At 59.4% G+C, this 20,558-nt stretch overlaps 1 protein-coding gene across 1 annotated transcript in view; it reads right to left on the reverse strand.

Annotated features, from left to right (window-relative positions):
- Nucleotides 1-19,342, reverse strand: part of NTSR1 (neurotensin receptor 1) — a 47,045-nt gene extending 27,703 nt beyond the window's left edge. Inside the window, exon 1 of the mRNA XM_007100845.2 lies at nucleotides 18,629-19,342. Coding sequence (XP_007100907.1) covers nucleotides 18,629-19,342 — 714 coding nt within the window. The remainder of the gene's footprint in view (nucleotides 1-18,628) is intronic.
- Nucleotides 19,343-20,558: the final 1,216 nt, after the last annotated feature.

Raw genomic sequence — 20,558 nt, forward strand, 5'->3', positions numbered from 1 at the left:
TGCCCCCACCCCCGACTCGCTGCCATCGGCACGCCTGCCCCACCTGCGCCGGAACATGGCCGCCCGTCTCCTGACTCATCACCTGACCTCCACCCTGGCCGCTGGCACGTGTCACAGACCCGCTGAACTCTGCTGCTTGTGGCTGTGCCTGGGCGGGGACCTTGGACAGAGGCCCGAGCCCCGGTGGAGAGCACGTGTCCTCCGCTGGGCCGGGGAGGTCTTCCGGGGTCCCGCAGGCCCCCTGCGCCGTGATTGGCTGCAGGTGCTGGCCCTGCTGCAGGCCTGTGTGACCTGAGTCACTCCTGGCCCAGAGATGCCCTATGTGAGGGTGACAGCCCAGCCCCACCTCCGGGCAGGACAACCTCCGGGCAGCTCCCGCTCCAGGGCGCCAGTGGGAGGGGCTGGGGCTGCACTTCTCCTGAGCCCCTCGCCTGCCACCCCTGCCGCTCCAGACAGCTGCTCTCCCCACCCGCCCCGGGCCCTCCCGGGGCTGCAGGCAGAGCAGAGAAGCTGACCTGGGCGAATCCGCGGGCTGCAGGCTGGGAAAGGCGGCCGAGTGTGCGTCTAGGCACCGTCGACTCTCAGCAGCGACTGCCTGCCAGCCAAGAGCCCCCAGGCGTGGATGGACGAGGGCCAGACAGTAGGACAGTATGTCTCCGACTCTTGTCGGGAGGGGCGGGGTCAGCAGGTGCCTCGGGGGCCCCTCTCCAACTCGGCACCCCAGGTTCCCTCGGGATAAAATCCGCCCAAGACCCTTCTCTGCTGAGAGGCGTCTCCGTCCTGAGCCCAGGGCCCTGCTGAGGGGTGTCATGGTGCAGCTGCCAGAGCCCGGCCCGAGCATCTGCTGGCCCGTCCAGGTGGGCCTGGTGGACGCCCCTCTATTTTGAACGAGGAGCAGGTGTTTGTCCCCAGAGAGACTGCCTTGCAATCTGCTTGGCAGAGAAGCCCAGCCTCCCGGTCAGCCTGCCCGCCCTTCACGGATGTTCCTTTTTTTCTTTCTCTTTTTGAGCAAGACGTGCACATAGAAATCAACTTCCACTGTGCACACGCTATCTTCTGCAGAGCCCTGGTCCAGCCAGAGCGGAAACGGGTCCAGGGACTGGTCGGCAATGAAAACCACAAACGCCTTCAATTTTCATTGAAATAGGAACAGCTCTGCAGAGGGGATGTTGAGAAACGAGCCCTCTGCAATTCTTAGAACCAAACATAAAAACCTGCAGGAACAAAGCTTCGGTCGAATGGAAGCTTTGCTCACTCTTGCGTTGAGCTGTCCATCTGCCCCCCCCTCGAAACTTGGCAGCTTGCCGACCAAGCCAGATGCCGGGGAGTCAGAGCTGCCTTGCTTGCTCTGCCCACGTTCCTCAAGCCCGAGGATGGCTACGGGAGTTGTGGGGTGGAGGGATGGAGGGCTTCCTGGAGGGGGCAACCCGGGGCCCAGCTGAGCAGGTGGGGGGAGGCGAGAACATCAGGGCCAAGGAGCCCAAGGCTCCGTCCTACCGGGCCAAAGCTCAGATGCTCAGGGAACCTGGGGACAGCAAACCACCCCCTTCCCCAGACTTGAAAGCCCCTCGGCCCCTCCTCCAGGAAGCCCTCCTTGCTTTAGGAAGCCTGACTGCTCGCAGATCAATCTCACTCTTCCTTGTCCTCACAGGGAGCCCTGGGGGGGGGCGGGTGCAAAGAGCCGACTGGCCCTGTTTTGGCCAGGCCATGGGCTTTGGGCACTCCTGCGGTCGTGCCGGGCCTGGCACTGTCTGCTGCGACAAGGGATGAGCAGCACCAGAAGCTGGCAGCTGGGCTGGCCCTGCAACGGTCACAGCACCGGGGGGCCCAGGGCACAGGATACAGATGCTCTGTCCCCTGGCCTGCTTTGCCGGCCCTCGCCCAGGAACCAGACCGGCCAGTCTGAGACAACATCTCCCCTCAGACTCCCGGGAAGGCCGGGCGGCACTGAGAGGAAACTCGGGGCGGCTTCTTGGGCAGCCGTGCCCCCCGCCCTGGGCAGGGCCTCAGGTGCCTGCTGCCCCGGAAGCTCCTGCAGACCGAGGCCCGCCCTGGCTGTGTGCCCGGGTTCCCGGGGTCCAGGGGCCATCTGCCGTAAAAGCTTTCAGCTAGGGATTACGACTGGCCCGGGGTCCATCTCTTCCGGCTGGAGGTGCCTCCTCCAGCCCCCCTGGACACACGTCCTTGCGGAAATCCATGTCCAGCTGCCGCGTCTGTGCTGCCTGCTGTGGTCGCTCTGTCGCCAGCCAGGGGCTCAGAGCCGCTGCCCAGCGGCCACCCGCAGGGACACCCAGAGCCACTTCTGCTGAATGCCAGCAGCCTTGTGGAGAGCAGAAGTTGGCTCCAGACCCGCCTGCTCGACGGGCCCTGTCACAGGGAAGGAAGCCACGGTGCTAGGGCGGTGACAGCTTTGTTTATTGTCAGGGGCAGAGGCAAGCTGCTCACGCCTTGCCGCGCTCCGGCGCTTGGACCCACCCGTTCATGGTAAACTCCGGGCTGGGACCCCCCTGTGAGCCCCACTGCCCCCCAGTCCTTGCTGCTCCCGGACACACGGAGAGTCAGGGACTGTGCCCGTGGGCTCAGGAGCCGTGCTGGGAGGGCAGGGGGCAGAGGCAGCTGCAGAGAGAGGAGCCCACGGTGACAAGGCTGTGGGGCCATGTGTGCACAGAGGCCCCGCGTCTGACCCTGGGCCGAGGGGGCCCGCACGAGCTCCCGTGGGGGGCTCGATGTGACCTGACCTGGCTTCACGAGATAACGCTTCCCGACGCGCTAGATGGTCTCTCCGGCAACTCCAGGAGCACTGGAGCCTTTGGGACCAATGAACACAAGTGACGCCAAAACCCTCTCCATCCTGCCAGGCCCTCCTGACAAATACCAGCGCCCGAACCTCCAGCCCCGTTAATGGAGCCGGTTTCCCGACTGGACTCAGAGGGTCGGATGCACGCACGGCAGCCGGTCTCCAAAGCAACCCCGAAGGTGACGGCGTGACACCCAACGCTGGCAGAGATGCACGAGGGTCACGAGCATCGTTCGGCATCTGTCACCTCCTTTGGTAGCAAGGGACAAGCAGACATCCCGGCTTGGCACTGTGGGCGCCCCCAGTATTTGTGGAGATGGAACTACTTGACCCCCAAGTCTGTAAACTGACAAAGCCCCTGACGTTCGTGAAGTGTTTCCGTGTTCCAGGGGCCACACCGCATGGGAGAGTCAGAGTCTCCCGGGACCCGCATGCGGGTGGCCAGGGATGCCGGCTCCGTCTCCCGGGGGGGCACAGAGTGCAGAGAAAGGGGTCAGAAGGGGCCTGTGCAGCCCCAGCCCCTCTGGGGGGTCCTTCATCAAGAGCCCTCCCTCCTGGGCTCCACGCTCTGACAGCAGTCGTTTCTCCAGGGCAGGAGAAACAAAAACAAATTTAATTTCTTGGCAATAGAAGTGGAAGTTCCCAGGCAGCTGTGGCCTGAGCTGTCGGCTCCTGGAGACCAGAGCCTCCCTGGAGATCCGTTTCTGTCTGAGTGCTGGCACGTTGGTACTTGGGGTTCGACTGTAGTTCCTGCACCGTGACCCCAGCTCACAGTTTCTGGGAGGGTCGGGGGGAGTCGACCCGGGGGTGTCCCATCTCTTTTGCGAGTTAGTTAAAAAGGTCAGGGAAGGAGTCCGTTAAAACTCAGCAGGAGGCCCCCCAGAAAGGGCTGGAATTAGCTCTAAATGCTATAAATGTCAACCAGACACTCCTCATTGGGCTGCCGGTGACCCCAGCCCCTGGGTCGCTGCCTGGCAGCTCCTTTCAGTCCCTGTCAGGGGCAGGACAGAGAGGGGAGCTTTGGGCTCTCTTGAGAACCACCGGGGCCCCAGGGGACAGAGCAGGGATTTGGGGGCTTGAGGCAGAGCCACCAGGAGCCCCCCTGTGCCCAGGCCAGGGAGCCCAGTGGGTTGGGAGGGCGCCCCTGCGCTGGGCTGGAGGGCGCCGGGAAGCTGCCCGCAGCCTGGCCTCACTGCCGCCGCCCCCTTTCCAGCTCCCCCTGGGGCCAGCGCAGCCTCCTGACGGGGTCCCCGTGTCCATGCCTGCGCCCAGGCTGCCCCAAACAGCAGAGCCATCTCACGTGCTGGGGCCCAGGTGGAAGCCCAGGCCTGTTCTGCACACACGTCCCCTCGGCCTTCACATGGCCGCTCAGAGGTGCCTTCGCAGACCCTGACCCAGGCTCAGGGACCCCACAGGGTCGCTAAAGGGTTCAAGCTCGGAGCAGGAAGGATGGACCCTGGAGCCCCAGACCTCACCACACCCTTCTTGCCATGGCTGGTTCCCCTCATGTGATCGCCTCAGCTGTCACAGGCACCTGTCCCACCACAGCAGACTCGCAGGTGGTCATCGAGTCCACCTGAGCTCAAGTTTGGTTCATCACAGTGTCGGACAGGACCCGGCAGGGAGCAGCCAGCACACTCCAGTAGGCAACGTGAAGAGCTTCAGCCAAGGGGTACCTGACAAGGTGTGAACAGGTGGGACTCCTGACAAGGTGTGAACAGGTGGGACTCCTGACAAGGTGTGAACAGGTGGGTCTGCCTGACAAGGTGTGAACAGGTGGGTCTACCTGACAAGGTGTGAACAGGTAGGACTCCTGACAAGGTGTGAACAGGTGGGTCTGCCTGACAAGGTGTGAACAGGTGGGTCTACCTGACAAGGTGTGAACAGGTAGGACTCCTGACAAGGTGTGAACAGGTGGGTCTACCTGACAAGGAGAAAACAGTTGGGTCTACCTGAAAAGGAGTGAACAGGTGGGACTCCTGACAAGGTGTGAACAGGTGGGTCTACCTGACAAGGTTGGGCAGGTAGGACAACTGGCCAGGCCTGGTGCAGGATCCTGAGGCTCCCCCCCGGGAAGCCCTTTCCAACCCAGGCACAAGGGCCAGTGACGGAACCCACGGCTGCGGTGGGAGACGGCGCCCACTGCACAGCAGGGAGGAGATGGGACAACAGGCCCCAAGCTCATCTGCCGTCTCCCTCTTCTCCTGCACCTCCCACGGGCCTTGCCTGGCTGGGGCAGGGCCAGCGATCCGGACTGCTGGGCTCTGTGTGTCCAGGCCCTGGCGGGACAGAGAAGGTGGAGGCAGCTGGGAGAGGTGACAGGAGGACGCTGCTGGCATGCTGCCTGCGGCACCTCTTCGTCTGGGTGGTAAGATGGGTTCACAGTCCCAGACTCACAGGGTCACCACGGGGGTCAAATGAGAATATGTATGAAAGGCGATTCTCGGCCTGCCTGACCTGTGTCCCTCTTCCTCCCCCAGACCCCACCCCTACCAGGGCTGTGTCCTCGCAGGGAGGCCAGCGGACATCTCCTCTGCTGAAGACACCCGAGGCCCCAGCTCGGCTGTCCCGGGCACTCTCAACGGAGGCCCGTGCGGTCTGCGTGCAGCCCCTCCTGCTCCTGCATTTCCCAAGGGGCCCCCGCTGGCCTGGGGCTGGGATGACCCGGGCAGGCAGCCCACAGGGGCCAGCCCTCTGTCCGCGAGAGCTGTCCCTGTCCCGCATTCTGTCTCTGCCCTTGGAGTGTGGTCTAGTGGAGCTATTGGTGGCCCCCAAAAGATACGTCCAGTCCTAACCCCCCGAACCTGTGAACGTGACCTTGTTTGGAAAAAGGGTCAGGCTTCCCTGGTGGCACAGTGGTTGAGAATCTGCCTGCTAATGCAGGGGACACGGGTTCGAGCCCTGGTCTGGGAAGGTCCCACATGCCGCGAAGCAACTAGGCCCGTGAGCCACACTACTGAGCCTGCGCGTCTGGAGCCTGTGCTCCGCAACAAGAGAGGCCGCGACAGTGAGAGGCCCGCGCACCGCGATGAAGAGTGGCCCTCGCTTGCTGCAACGAGAGAAAGGCCTCGCACAGAAACGGAGACCCAACACAGCCAAAAATAAATAAATAAATAAATAAAATTTTTTTAAAAAGAAAAAAAAAGAAAAAGGGTCTCTGTGGATGCAATTAAAGATATCAAGATGAGGTCATCCTGGAGTGGGAGGGGCCCTAAATCCAATGACAAGTGTCCTTAGGAAGAGCCAGAGAGGAGAGACACAGATACAGGGGAGAAGCCACGTGAAGACGGAGGCAGAGACGGGAGGGACGCGGTCACAAGCCCAGGGACGCCTGGGCCACCAGAAGCTGGAAGAGGCAGGAGGGACCCTCCCCTGGAGCCCCCGGAGGGAGTCTGGCCCTGCCCACACCCTGATTTTGGAATCTGGCCTCCAGATCTGTTCGAGAATAGATTTCTAGTGTTCTGAGAGGCCTGGTCTGTTGTCCTTTGCTGCTGTGGCCCCAGGACGATCAGCTCTCGAGACCAAGGAGTTTCCCATGGTCTCCGTGACAGACAGAAGCACAAAAGGTGTTTGGGGTTAGAGCTTTTTCAAAACATGAAGATCCGCCCCTGGTGGTTTTAACTGGAAGCTTTCTGAGCGTCTCCTAGCTGCTCTCCAGATCCAACACAAAAGTAGGTATTTTTAATACATGAGACGGGCATCTCTTAAAACAAGCTGTCAGGAAAATGAATTGCAGGAAGTTTAACTGGTGTTAACTCTGTCTTAGTGCCTTGCAATTATCCACCTCGAGAGTCTGCAGGCGAGTTTGACAGGGTGGGGGCCTCAGAGGCGCCTTGCTGTTCCAGAACAGCCTCCCTTGGCTGGGATACGCTGTCTGTTCGCTGCCAGCTCGCCGTGGCCGGCTGGTGTCTCTTCCCATCTTCGGGGCCTCTGAGCGCGCAAAGAGCCCACTGTCCTCAGGGCCCCCGTGAGATCGGCGCCCCCCAAGCCCCAGGCCCGCGTGCGGCAGCTGCCCTCACGTGCCCCCTCCTCCTCAAACCCCGTGCAGCCCCGGGCAGAGCAGGCGTCCCCGGCTGGGGCTCAGGTCCACCTCCGCAGAATGAGCCTTGGCGCCGGGCGGGATCTGGTGCTCAGGTGTCGTGCCAGCCTGGGGGGACAGAGGGGCCTTCGGGCCGGCCGCTCTCCCTCCTGCCTCCTGCAGAAGCCACGTGGGCATCGCCGCAGGCGTCAGCACAGGACCCGCCACGACTCAGCTGCCCGACCCCTTGCTCGCGGGGTTCTCCGTCCTGCCTCCTGCCCCGGACGCTGGTGCCCGTGCCCCTGACTGGCTGTCCCGGGGAGACGGGCAGACCACTGGGAGACCACCGGAGGGTGCTTTGCCGCAGCTTGGCCCTGCCTCCCCCAGGCCCATCCCTGGGGTGGGGAGAACAAAGGGGTGATGTCACGGGGCTCCCCACGCTGAGGGCGGTCCAGAGGGGGGTCTCCAGACTACGGGTCCAGCAGGGTCCCTGGGATGGAGAGATCCGTGCCCCCGCCCGGTGCACCTCCTTCTGAAGGGTCCCCCGGAGGGGCTGGCGGCAATGGGAGTGGCCGGTAAGCCCAGATCAGGAGCGCCCGGGAGACAGGTCAGCACAGCTGTAACTGCTTCTCCCCCACCCCCGGGCAATAAACAGCGACCCTGGACAGTGCCTGTGACCATGCACATCCTGTCGGGCACAGAGCCCAAAAGGGACCGGCTCACAAATGAGTGAGTCTTTGATTTTGGCTCCGGACCAGCATGTCCTGGATGGCTCGACAGACGGGGCTCCCAAGTGACACGACCCAGATGTGCTTTCACTCCCTCCTGACCCCCGGGAGCTGGAGGTTTGGGGTCCTGCCAGACAACTGGGAAATTATGCTCTGGACAACAGTGTCCCACGGCCCGTCGTGAGGAGTCACAACTTAATGATTCCTAAAAACAACCCCAGGATTCTGTGAACTTCAGGAGGTTGGAAGTGGCGTGTTTTTTTAAACAGAGGAAACCTTTTTGAATTACTCACTGAAGAATGCTCTTAACCTTTAAATATGTCCAGAGAGAGTTATTGAAATTTACAATAAATCCACCTTTTAACAGACAGAGAGCTAAAAATGTTTAAGTCCAAATAATGTTGCACTTTTTCACAAGCCTCAGTATAAGATTTACTCAAATGCAGTGGCTGTCTTCAACTTTATGTTTCTAGGATAACTGTGTTTCTTTTTATGTATTCTTTTGCAACATCGTTTTAATAATCCCTTTGAACCAGGTCTTTTATCGTAAGCTGCCTCAGATATTTCTGAGAGCAGAGGCAGTGTTTAAAATCTTCCCCGTGGGGTACTGCACAAGCTCTCCTGTCATAAACTATCCAATTGTACGCAATTTATCAGGAGATTGTTTTCAGACATGGGACAAGCCACAGTGCACGGCTGTGGCCCCTGAGAGCAGGGAGATCACAAGGTGGGCCCCACTGTCACCCAGTTCTCTTCCTGGGGACACTTTTCTGGTTGTGGCTTTAGGAGCTGGGGTCTGGGCGGAGCATGGCTACTCCAGCTGAGGAGATGGAAACGGGAGCTTGGGGCTGCAGGAGGGGCTTCAATCTGCAGATTAAGGCACTGAAGAGGGGGACATGCGTGCCCATGGTAGGGTCTTCGGAAGCCTGTGGGGGGCCTTCCTATGGGTCTGGGCTGGCTGGGGTGTGTGCACAGACTGAAACCTTGAAGGGCTTATGGGAGGGCGGCTGGCATTCTGGCAGAGCTGGAGGGGAGAGGAGTGTCCTCCCTAACACACCGAGTATCCTGCTGAGATGCCAGCAAGTCCACACCTTAGTAGTCAGGACCATGCCCTAGAGGAAGGCCAAGTCTAGACCCACCCTAACTGAGCCTAAAAGCAAAGGACAATATCACCAGTGGAATGAAAAAGGAGATATCATTACAGACCCCACAGACATTATAAGGATGATAAATGAATACTACAAACAACCTTATGCCAACTTAGTTAAAATGGACCAACTCCTTGAAAGATACAAGTTGCCAAAACTTACTCAAGAATAAATGTGTAACCTGAATATCCCTATTAAAGGAACTGAATTAGAAACCTTCCCACAAAACTTCAGGCCCAGATGGTTTCACTGGAGTAGCCTACCAAACCTTTAAAGAAGAAATAAGACCAATTCCACTCACTCTCTTTCAGAAAACAGAAGAGGTGCAAACACTTTCCAACTCATTTCATGAGGCCAGAATTATCTTGATACCAAAACCAGATAAAGACATTACAAGAAAAGAAAATTATAGACCAATATCTCTCATGAACACAGACCCAAAATTCTCCATAAAATATTAGCAAATCAAATCCTGCAACATATAAAAAGGATAATACACGACCAAGTGGAGTTTGTCCTAGGACCGTGAGACTGGTTCAACATTAAATTAGTCAATGTTTTCCACCGAAATGAGGTACCTAGTATACTCAAATTCACCGAGATGGAAAGTAAAGTGGTAGTTTCCAGGGGCTGGAGGATGGGTGAACGGGGAGCAGTTGTTTAAAGGGTTTCTGTTTGGGAAGATGAAGAAAATTCTGGAGATGGATAAGGGTGATGATTGCACAGCAATGTAAATGTACTTAATGTCACTGAACTGTGCATTTGAAAATGGTAAAATGGTAAATTTTATGTTATGTATATTTTACTACAATAAAAAATTAATATCATTCACCATATTAGCTGACTAATGAAGAAAAACCACATGATCATACCAATAGATGCAGAAAAAGCATTGGACAAAATTCAGCATCCATTCATGATAAAAACTCTTAGCAAACAAGGCACAGAAGGGAACTTTCTTCACCTGACAAAAAAATCTACTAAAAACTTCAACTAAAAACCTCATACTTAATTGTAAAGACTAAAGACTTTCTCTCTAAGATCAGGGACAAGGCAAGGAAGTTTTCTCTTCCATCCCTATTAAATATCGTACTAGAAGTTGTAGCTAGGCCAGTAAGGCAAGAAAAGGAAATTAAAGATTTGGAAGGGATGAAATAAAACTTTCTCTATTCACAGACAACATCACTGTCTACATAGAAAATCCCAGGGAACCTACAAAGGAATTTCTAGAATTAATAAGTGTATCTATCACGGTTGTAAGATACAACGTCAATAACTAAAAAACATTCACATTTATATACACTGGCCATGAAAAATTGGAAATAGAAAAAAATTTTAAGTACACATATAATAATTCCCCAAACATGAATATTTCGATATAAATGTAACAAAATATGTGTAGGATCTGTGTGCTGAAAACTACTACTGTTGAAAAAAATCAAAGAAGACCTAAATAAATGGAGAGATGTAGTGTAATCATGCATTGGAAGGGTCAATGTTAGGATGCCAAGTCTCCCCACATTGATCTATAGATTAACACAATCCCAATCAAAATCCCTGCAGGCTTTTTTGTAGATACTGAAAATCTGATTCTAAAATTTATGTAGAGAGCAAAGGAACTACAGTAGCAAAACAATTTTGGAAAAGAACAAAGTTGGAGGACTCGTGCTACTTGAAAGACTTCCCATAAAGCTACAGTGGTCAAGACTGTGGGGCTGGGGAGAGTACAGACACATAGATTAAAGGAACAGATGACGGTCTGGATAGAACCCCACACATGAGGTCAGGTGATTTTTTAATTAAGGTGCAAAAAAACTCCAAAGGAGAAAAGATCATCTTTTCACAAGCGGTATTGGTCATGGATATGTATATGCAAATAAAGTACCTACATCTCACACCCTATAGAAAAATTAACTCAGAATGGATCATAAGCTTAAGTATAAAACATAAAACTATAAAGATTCCAGAAGAGAAGAGAGAAAACAACTTAGTGACCTTGGATGAGGTACAATACCAAAAGCAGGATCCATTAAATTTTTTGATAAGTTGGGTTTTGTCAAAATTCCTACTTTTTGCTCTGTGACATGCAATGTTAGCAAATACAAAGATAAGCCACAGAAGGGGAGAAAATATTTGCAAGTCACATATCTGGCAAAGGACTTAGATGCAGAATATATTTTAAAAACTCTCAAAAGTCAACAATAAGAAAACAACCCAATTTTTAAAATAGGCAAACTACGGGAACAGACACTTTGCCAAAGAAGACATACGGATTTCAAGGAAGCACCTGAAAAGATGCTTAATGTCATGAGTCGTTAAGGAAATGCAAATTAAAACCTCAACAAGATACCACTACACTCCTAGTGGAATGGATAAATAAAAACAAAAAAACCAAACCAGACACTGACGATACCAGGTGCTGGCTGGGATGTAGAGAACTGTCTTTCCACGTTGCTGGTGGACATTCGAAATGGCAAATCCACTTTTGGAAAGGTCTGGCAATTTCCTGTAAAGTTAGATACACTTCCTGTATGACCCAGAAATCTGACTCCTAAGTGTTAACTCGAGAGAAATGAAAGCACGTGTTCACACACTGTCCTGTACATTAATATTTGCAGCAGCTTTACTCATAATTGCTCAAAACTGGAAACGACCCAAATGTCCTTCGACCAGTGAATGGGTGAACAAACGGTGGAACATCTGTAGGATGGAATCCTACTCCACGCACAAAAGGAACAGGCTATTGACACAGGTGACAACTTGAATGAATCTTAAAGCATTACGTAATCAAAGGAAGCCAGACTCAGAGGTTCCACGTACCTGGCGTCGGAGTCAGGCCCAAGGCCGTCAGAGGGGTGGGGCGGGGTGGGTGAGGGGATGGGGGTGTGCAGAGACTCCATGGGCGACAGGACCGGGCTCTATCTTTGCAGGTGGTGGTTACAGGGCTCTATGTATTTGTCAAAACGCATAGATGTAAACAAAAGGAAAATGATTGTTACTGGATGTAAACTTAAACCTAAGAAAACAGAAAAACCTGGATCTGGTACCTTATCATTTTTCCACCTTCTCCGTAACCAGCCGGGTCTGGGTGATCACGCACCCAGAACTCCACAGCAGCTTCCTAACCGTCCTCCCTGACCCCCGCTGAGCTCTCAACAAGGCAGACAGAATGGTCCCCTGAAATGTATGTCACATGGCTCCTTGCTCAGAGTCTCCCGTGGGGCCCATTTTTCCCGGATAAGGGACACTGCGTGCTCTACATCATCACCTGTTACGTCTTGTCCTGCCCTGGGCTCACCTGCTTGGCCACGTCGCCGCAGCAGGTGCCGGAGGCCACAGTCCTTGTACCTGCTGCAGTCTCTCCTGGAACCTTCTTCCCCCGATGCTGTCACACCTGCCCTTACCCGCCTCTGTGAGGCCCCTCCTGTCCACCTTTTCTCTGCTGCCCTCCTTACTATCTACCATTTGTAGGTTGTACTTATTCATTTTGCTAATTGTCTGTCTTCTCCGCCGGGATGTGTACTTCATGGGGCGGAAATCTTTGCCAGTTTTGTTCCCTGTGGGACCCATGGTGCCTCACACACGACGCTCACTGAGTAGGAATGGAAGGGGGTGAGGGAGGCGGTGTCATCACAGGTGACAGAAGGGGATTCTTCATGCATACGGTGGTGCTGCAGAGACCTGGCTCAGGCCCTCAGGCAGCGAGTGCTTGTCAGAGGAGCTGGACGGATGCTGAGGGTGGCCCCTGCCCCTACAGGTATGGGAACAACGCCAGACCCAGGGGTTTCCTGCGGGACCTGACGCATGCACGCAGACCCCCAGAGCGGGGCTGAACGTGGACCACAGGATCAGCTCCCAGCTCCGGCAGGCAGAGCTTTCTAGGGAGGAGACGGCTCTTGCTACCCTAAAACGACAAATCAGAGGGCCCGTCTCTCCTGATGCCGCGTTTTGTTGTGTGTGGGCCCCTGAGCCCTTCCTCGGCTCCTGGACCAGCTGGCAGGTTAAGGAAGCTGAGCCACAGAAGGTCACATCGCTTGCCCAGGCCCTGCAGCTGGCCCGTGGAAAAGCTGGGATTTGACCTCGGGTCTCGGGCTGCCATAGGCGAGAAACCCCAAAGGGCCCCTTTCCCAGCTGCTTGGGCGCACTGGCCTGGCTCCATCCAGCTCCCTGGCCCCCCTCCCCCTCCTGCACCAGCCCCGGGGGATGAAGCTGCCCCCACAGGTGCACGTGTGTGAAGTCCCCAAAGGGGGCAGGGATCGCAGCAGGTGGGTGGCTCCTCCTGGGTCCCTTGCGGGAGCAGCAGGACGGGGCCGGTGCTGGGCCTGGCTTGGATACCGCCACCCTCTCTGGGCCTCAGTTTCCCCTTCCTCTCGGGGCCAGGCTTTCACCGGGGACGGCAGGGGCCAGGTCTGACGCCAGGGCGTTGCCGGGTTGGAGCGGGGCTCTTGGGGACCAGGCAGCCGCCACAGCTCGGCACCACCGCTCCCCCCACCCCCAGGTGCCGAGCACCTGCCCGGTTCCCGGCGGTGATGGAGCGGGTGCAGGGCGAGCGGCTGCCCGGGGCCTTCGAGCTCCCCAGGTACGTCCCTAGGACCCTTTGGTTCTTTCCTGCCCAAAGGCAGCCCACCCCCGAGGGAGGACCCGGCACCCAAACAGCCTTCGCAGGACGAGGCCTTGGACTCTGATCTTTCATCTCGGACTGACTCGTGGAGACGCGGTGTACATTCACCAAAATCACTCCTTTATCTAAGTTCCATGAGTTTTGATACACGCGCCGGCAGCACGGGCGAGACGCAGAACACTCACCACCCACTGCCGACCCCACCCACCCCGCCTGTGCCCAGGTCACCAGACTGGAGGCGTACAGTCGGGGGCCTTCTGGGGCTGGCTTCCGTCCCCCGGCACGGTGCATGCACTCCTGACCACTGCGTCTTGGAGACCAAAGAAAGGCTTGAAATCCTGTCTGACAAGGGCCTGGAGCAGCCAAACCCTAGACGGACAGTCAGGGCTGGGAGGGGAGGGGCAGCTGGGGTCCAGTGGGGACACAGTCTCCCTGGGGAACAATGGGAGACTTCTGCAGATGGGTGGTAAAACTTTATGTTAGGTATATTTCACTGTAACAGAAAAAAAAGAACAAGAGGCTTGCGATTCCTCTCCCCTCAAAACACAGACACTGGATACCCAGACGGGAAGTTTGGCTCTCCTCTGCTGGAGGGAACGGAGGCCTCCAGCGCCGCCCGGCCCGGCCTCACTGTCTGGCTGGTGCCTGTAGGAGAGCATCCTGTGCTGCTGGCACCAAAGCTCACGGCCAGAGCCCCGGTCCTCCTGCAGCTGAGACTGCAGACGCGGAGGACGGGCTGCCCGCCCTAAGCGTGAGGGCGTCCCCCGGGACGGCTCTCACGGGGGTCCCTGCCCTACTCACTGCCCGCGGAGCCTCAGGACAGACTCCGTCCTCGTGCAGAAGCACAGCAGGAGTGCCAAATCGAGAAGTCTCGCCGCACGCCGGTACAACATCACGAGCGAACCAGGGACCTCGTTCAGCCACTGTCTCAACAACGCCCCTTCTGGGCCAGGGTCTGATGGGAAGCCACGCGCTCAGGGGCTGTGTCTTCAATCCCCTGTAATGCAGCACAGCCCCCCGGCCTGTCTTGGATTCTCATGACCCGGCACATTGTGAGCACAGGGCAGCTGCTTTTAGAACATCCCTCAATTCTGGGGACAGAGGGATGCGTGGAGGGTCCGCTTTCTGGGCAGGGCTGCCGTGTCCTCGGTGCACATACAGCAGGAGACCCACGACGGCCCCAGTCTTGGGGGCGCTCACTCTGGCGTCTGCCCGTCTCCCCAGTGTAACGTTACTCTCGGGGGGCCCTGTGACTCGCCAAACTTCAGCCTCAGCATCACTGAGGCCGAGTCGGCTACAGGGGAAGCAACGGAGGGTCAATGAGTGGGGCGCGAACAGGTGGATGGATGGGGGAGGGGGTCACCGGGCGCAGCTGGTGGCACAGGACAGAAACAGAGAAACTGAGCAATGCCCTGATTTTACTGGAACCAACTTTCTTCCACTTTGTGGAGACGGGTCTCGGCTGCCTCTGCCTCCGCGGAACCACGTCAGGCTTTAACGGCCTTGGTACTCGGGACACCGCCGGGGGCGATGTGCGCACGGACACGAGCTCCCCCTGCACGAGCCCCGCCAGGGCCAGCCCCCCTTCTGCAGCCGGGCCCAAGCCCCGCGCGAGGAGTGCTGTCGCTGGCGGCACTGAATGTGAAGGCAGGTGGGGAGGCCGGGCGCTCCCGGGGCGGCCCCCAGCTGTGCAGCCGCTGCCAGGGCCGCGGAGGCTGGAACACGGCAATAACGAGTGACGACCGAGAGCTCGCAGCCGTGCCGACGCAGGCCTGACGGGCTCCTCCTGTGAGGCCGGGACAGGCTGCCTTAGGGCGGCCTCGCTGGCCGGGGCTGGGGGCCTCTCTAACAAGGGCGCAGACGCCCTCTGGTCGCTAATTCACCCTTCCCGGGGCACGGCCACGTGCAAAGGGGCTGCTCTGACCTGGGAGCCTCCGAGAGGCCCTCTGTCGGCCCGCCCCGGCACAGCATCGTGTGCTCCCAGGAGGAGGACATCTCCCCCCGGCTGAGCATCACGAGGACTGGATTTACGCGGCGGGGGGGATAACGCTGCCCCCAGGACACTTGCTGGTGGCTGCACAGGCCGCCACGGGGCACTCACCGCCACTGGGCGGTATTAAGCCTAAGTCCTGGACCAGGGCGCCGGACACTGTGCCTGCAGGCCCCCGTCAGCATCGAGGGCTGGAGGTGATCCTCTTCCTGGGGCGCCTCTGGCTGTAGCCCGAGGTCTGGACTCTGAGCTCACTTGCCCACCCACTGCAGGTGGGGCCCCCCAGATCCTGCCCCCCCAGAGGCACAGATGACTCTGTACTTTGCAGGGAAAGGACCCCCTTCTAGTAACCGAGCTCCGGAGACAGCCAGTGACGGGGACCGGGGGGCATAAGCGGCCACCGTCAAGCACACGCTCAGCCCCCAGGCCTCTGCCACCAAGGCCTCCCCGGCTCGCTGCCCTCCCGGCCAGCTGCCCGGTCGGCGCCCGGGACACGCTCACAGGACGGATGGACACGGGCCCCACCGGACCCGCAGCCGCGACACAGAGCCTGTGACGGCAGGACCTCATCACGCTGAGGTCAGAGCACGAGGCCAGGCCTGAAACGCAGTGGGCCCGACACGACCAGGGTCAGGCCACCTGCGCGGGGGCCACGGCCTGCACTGGGAGACGCCCGAGTGAGTGAATGAGCCGAGGCAGTGCTTCCCGGCGGGGAGACCCCCAGCCCCTGGCACGTGCTGCCTTCCCCTGCAGAAGTCCGCCCTGGGACCGGCAGTCTGTTTAGGAGGATCGAACCCAGTTCCCTCTGGGCTCCAGGGAGGGGCCGGACCGTCCGAGGGCAACGTGGCAGGCCCTGCGGCCTCCTCCTCCCAGACTCCCCCTTTGACCTGGGGCCCAGGGTCTGGGGCCTCTGCTGGCCTGCAAGGCCCCGCCCTCACTGTAAGCTCCTCTCGCCCCCGTCCACCCCCAGCGCCCAGCTACACGCCCAGAAAATGCCCAGCTGTGGCCAGAGATGACAACTGCAAGTGGCTCAGAAATCGAATCGCTGAACCACCTCGTTTCTAAACACGACTTCCGTCTGCACGTGTCCAGGACGGAATCTCACAGGCCGTCTGCAAGTGTCCAGGACGGAATCTCACAGGTGTGGAGGGCTGACAGGCCTTGTGGGAGACACCTGGGCCGGGAGGGGCCCCCGTTTTGGAAAGAAGGGTCATATGATTGGCCAACAGCGCCACACGTCCAAACGTGGTCCGTGAGAGGCAGACGCGCGGACGCAGGCACCCAGCCCCCCTTTGGACAGATGTCACGGTTTAAAAACTGTGCATGTTGGCCCAGATCTGCCAGGTGGCCCAGGAGCCCGTGTGGGGAACGTAAAATCCCCCGGGGAAACCTCTCCTGGGACGGCGCATGGCGCTGCAGAAGAGACGCGGTGGGGAGCGAGGCCAGGGCTGAGCTCCCCCGTGAGGAATGTTCTTTCAGGCACAGGAGGCAGCCCGCGTGCAGGAGCCCAAGGAGCCTCGCGGGAGCAGTGAGCATGAGAGGGAAGGGCACCTTTTACAAGCGGCCCGTCAGTCTCTCCCAAGCACACGGCCAAGGCCTTTAAAAAAACATGGAAACTCTGATCTCCGAGCGCGCCCGGAAGCCAGCAAGTATTGAGTAAACTCTCGGCAGCGCTACAGCTGAGGGCGCGAGAGCGGGTCTTTCCGCAGCGCGCGCTCCACAGACACCTGCCTAGCGGACGAATGAGCCGGACACACCCCGGGCCACATCAGCATCACAGCCTCTGACCAAACGGATTCCCGGGAGTGGCCCTTTGGGAGGCGATGCCATGTCACTGAGGTGTCTGGTTCCATGACCGGGAGAGAGAGAGAGAGAGAGAGAGAGAGAGAGAGAGAGAGAGAGAGAGCACCCCGGGCCACATCAGCATCACAGCCTCTGACCAAACGGATTCCCGGGAGTGGCCCTTTGGGAGGCGATGCCATGTCACTGGGGTGTCTGGTTCCATGACCGGGAGAGAGACAGAGAGAGAGAGAGAGAGAGAGAGAGAGAGAGAGAGAGAGAGAGAGAGGACGCTGTAAGGGGGAGGCCGTGCTCTCTCTGCTGTTGTCGTCTTTTCTGGATGACCCAAACCCCGGCTGCTCCTGGCTGAGCCACAGGGGCCAGAGCGGGCAGGGGTCTGAGGGGAGCAACCCCTTGGAGGGCAGTGGGCACCGCAGACCCGCGAGCTGCTGACCCCTGGAGCCCGACACGTCCAACCTTCATAGGCAGGTGTCATGGCTGCTGTCCCCCAACCCCCCAACCCTGGGCACAGCCCATCGAGACCTCAAAGGAAGCCGGAAGGTCGTTCCCACTCTGCCCAGGTTCACCGCATACGCCCTGCTTGCCACTGTTTCTGGCACAAGAGAGGCATCAGTAGAGAGGCAGGCGCCTCTGACTCATCTCCCCGCCACACGCGGCTGCCGGGGCCACTCCACGCAGGGACACCCTTCGCCCAGACCCTCAGAGGACCATTGGTCACCCGGCTCCAGTGTTATCCACCTTACGTGGGGCCCCCCCGCCTGCCACCACGCCTAGTACCTTAGGATTTTCCAGTAGAAACGGCGTCGACACCACCACCACCAGTAAGAGTGCTTCCGAGAGCTTCTAGGTGCCAGGAGCCAAACAAGCACTTCCCACGCCTTCTCCCTTCTCACCTCCACCTTCGGAGGTGGGGGCTGTGACGGCCCCATTTCACAGACGGGAAAACTGAGGCTAAATTAAGGAACTGGCCCAAGACAGCATCAGGCCAGGAGGCCCAGGGGGAGCAGTCCGGGCGGGGGCGGTTCTGCCACAGAGGAGACGGACCACAGGCCCTTTTGAGAAGCTGACGGAGGGACTCTCTCCCGAAAGAGGCCGGCACCGGCACACACAAGTTCACCTTACATCTCAGGGAATCTGGAGACGGCTGAGGCCCATCCACGGACGCCCCTCCCCTAGAGAGGTCACTGATCTAGGGTTCCAGCCCCCTCTGATGGAAGGAGGGGATGAGATAAGGGGGGCTGAGACCTGGCAGCCCTGGAGCGAAAGGTGGGAAGAAGTGGGGGTCAGGCTGCTCTCAAGCCCCCCCCACCTCCTGCCCCCCCTTCCCAGCTTCCCAGGACTCAACTTCCTTTGGGACATTTCTCCAACTTCCTGTACCCAGAGGGTACACGGACCAGAAATTACTGTTGGGGGGAGGGAAAGAGACGCACTGAGGCTTCCCTGAGGGTGTGCCTTGGACCCTTGCCCCCAGGGGAGACCCTGGCCTGGTGCCCTCCGACTCCCGCTCCCCTGAAGAGGCTGCTCACCTGGATGACGACCTTGACCTTGGCGGTGCCCACGACGGGCGTGCACACCAGGCCACCGGGGTGCCGGCCGTCGGCGCTGCGGTTCTGCTGGCCCATGGTGAAGAGCATAGGCGCGGCCAGCAGGCCAGAGGCCAGCCAGATGGCGCCGATGAACTTCTTGGTGCGGCTGCGGGACATGAGGGTCTTGGCCCTGAAGGGGTGGCAGATGGCCAGGTAGCGTTCCACACTCAGGCTGGCCACGTTGAGGGCCGTGGCATAGGTGCAGGCGTCGCGCAGGAAGTAGTAGCCGCGGCACACGGCGTCACCGAAGGCCCAGGGGTGGTGCACCCAGATGAAGTTGTACAGCTCCACGGGCATGGCCAGCAGGAGGATGAGCAGGTCGGACAGCGCCAGGCTGCCCAGGTGGTAGTGCACGGTGCTCTGCAGGCTCTGCAGGGACTTCTTGCGCGCCAGCGTGAACGCCGTCACAGAGTTGCCCACCGTGCCCACCACAAAGAGCGCCAGGTACACGATGGTCACCAGCACCTTGGAGTAAATGTCCGTGTTCACGTCCAGCTCGCTGCCGGGCACCGCCGGGACGGGCTCGGACACGTTGCCCGAGCCGTTGCCGAAGTCCGGGGCCGGGAGCGCCGCCTCCAGCCCCGACGGCGGTAGCAAGGAGGGGTCGCCAGCCTGGGAGACCCGGGGGCCGGGCGCCGAGCTGTTGAGGAGCATGTCCCGCGCGCGGGGCGGGGTGCCGCGCTCCCCGGGGTCCGCGGCTGGAAGCCGGGGCGAGAGTGGGCGCGTCTCAGGCAGGGACAGAGCAGAGGGGGCCCGAGGGGTGGGCGTGAAAGGCAGAGGGGCGCGCCGTCCAGCCGGGAAGCCGACCCGGTCCGTGCCAGCCCAGAGCGCTCGGGGCTTGCACTCACCGGCGGCTGCGCGCTTTCCCGGCTTCCTCCGAATACGAGACCCCGCGGTTCCTCGGGCCCCGGGGCGGCAGCGCCGGCTCCAGCGGAGAGCGCCTGGCTGGCTGGGGCTCGGGCTGCGCGGGGCGAGCCTGTGGCGCCGAGCGGAGCGCACGCCCGGCTGTCCGGAGCGCTCTCTCCTCGCTCGCGCTCTCCGCGCACCCGCTCCGCGCACCTCCAGCCGCGCCGGCACCCTGCCGGGGTCCGCGCCTCCCCTGAGCCGCCGGCGACTGGCGCGCCCAGCCGTGGGGGGCGCTGGAGGGGAGAGGAGGCGGCCCCAGCCACTGTCTCCGCCCCGCAAGGGGGCAGGGCTGGCTGGTCGCCCCCGCGCCCTCGCAGGGGCCATCCGGGCTGCGGGGAGCGCTCCGGGGAACTGGGATTCCAGCGGGGTTCGCAGCGAGGATTGGCTCTCTCCAGGCACCCTCCTCGGGCAGCTCGCCCTCCTGCCCCAGGTCTTCCCAGCTTCTTATGCCCCGCCTCCCCAAGGGAACTGCACCCCCACCCACCCCGCCCGGTCGCCTCCAGCTCGCTCGGTGGGGGAGAGGAGGTGAGGGGGTGGGGGTCCCAAGGAGGAGGCTGCCTGCTGGGATGGCTGGGCTGCCCCTCCTTCCTGGGGTGCCCACGGGGTGCCAGAAGCTGGGTGCCCAGGGGAGCTCAGGCACAGCTAAGTGGCGGGGGGAGCCGAGTGAGGGGGGCAGAAAGCAGAGAACAAAGCAGCACTGGCCCCCGAGCAGGCTGGGTTCCTGCGCCTGGCACCCTGTGGGTGGCCTTGTGCCACTGTGGGTGCAGGTGGTACGGACCAGGGCTGTCATCACCACCTAGACGTGGTCATCAGATGCCACGCTCAGGGCCCAGCCGTGGACCTGGCTGGCTGCACCTGGTGGGCTGGGAATCAGAAGCTGCAGTGGGTGGAGGGGAGAGAGGTGCTGAGGAAAGGGGGCGAGGCCAAGGAGCCCTGCCCAGACCCCAGGCACAGCCAAGGGAGA

The sequence above is a fragment of the Physeter macrocephalus genome, chromosome 14, assembly GCF_002837175.3.
Source record: "Physeter macrocephalus isolate SW-GA chromosome 14, ASM283717v5, whole genome shotgun sequence".
NCBI classification, from domain to species: Eukaryota; Metazoa; Chordata; class Mammalia; order Artiodactyla; family Physeteridae; genus Physeter; species Physeter macrocephalus.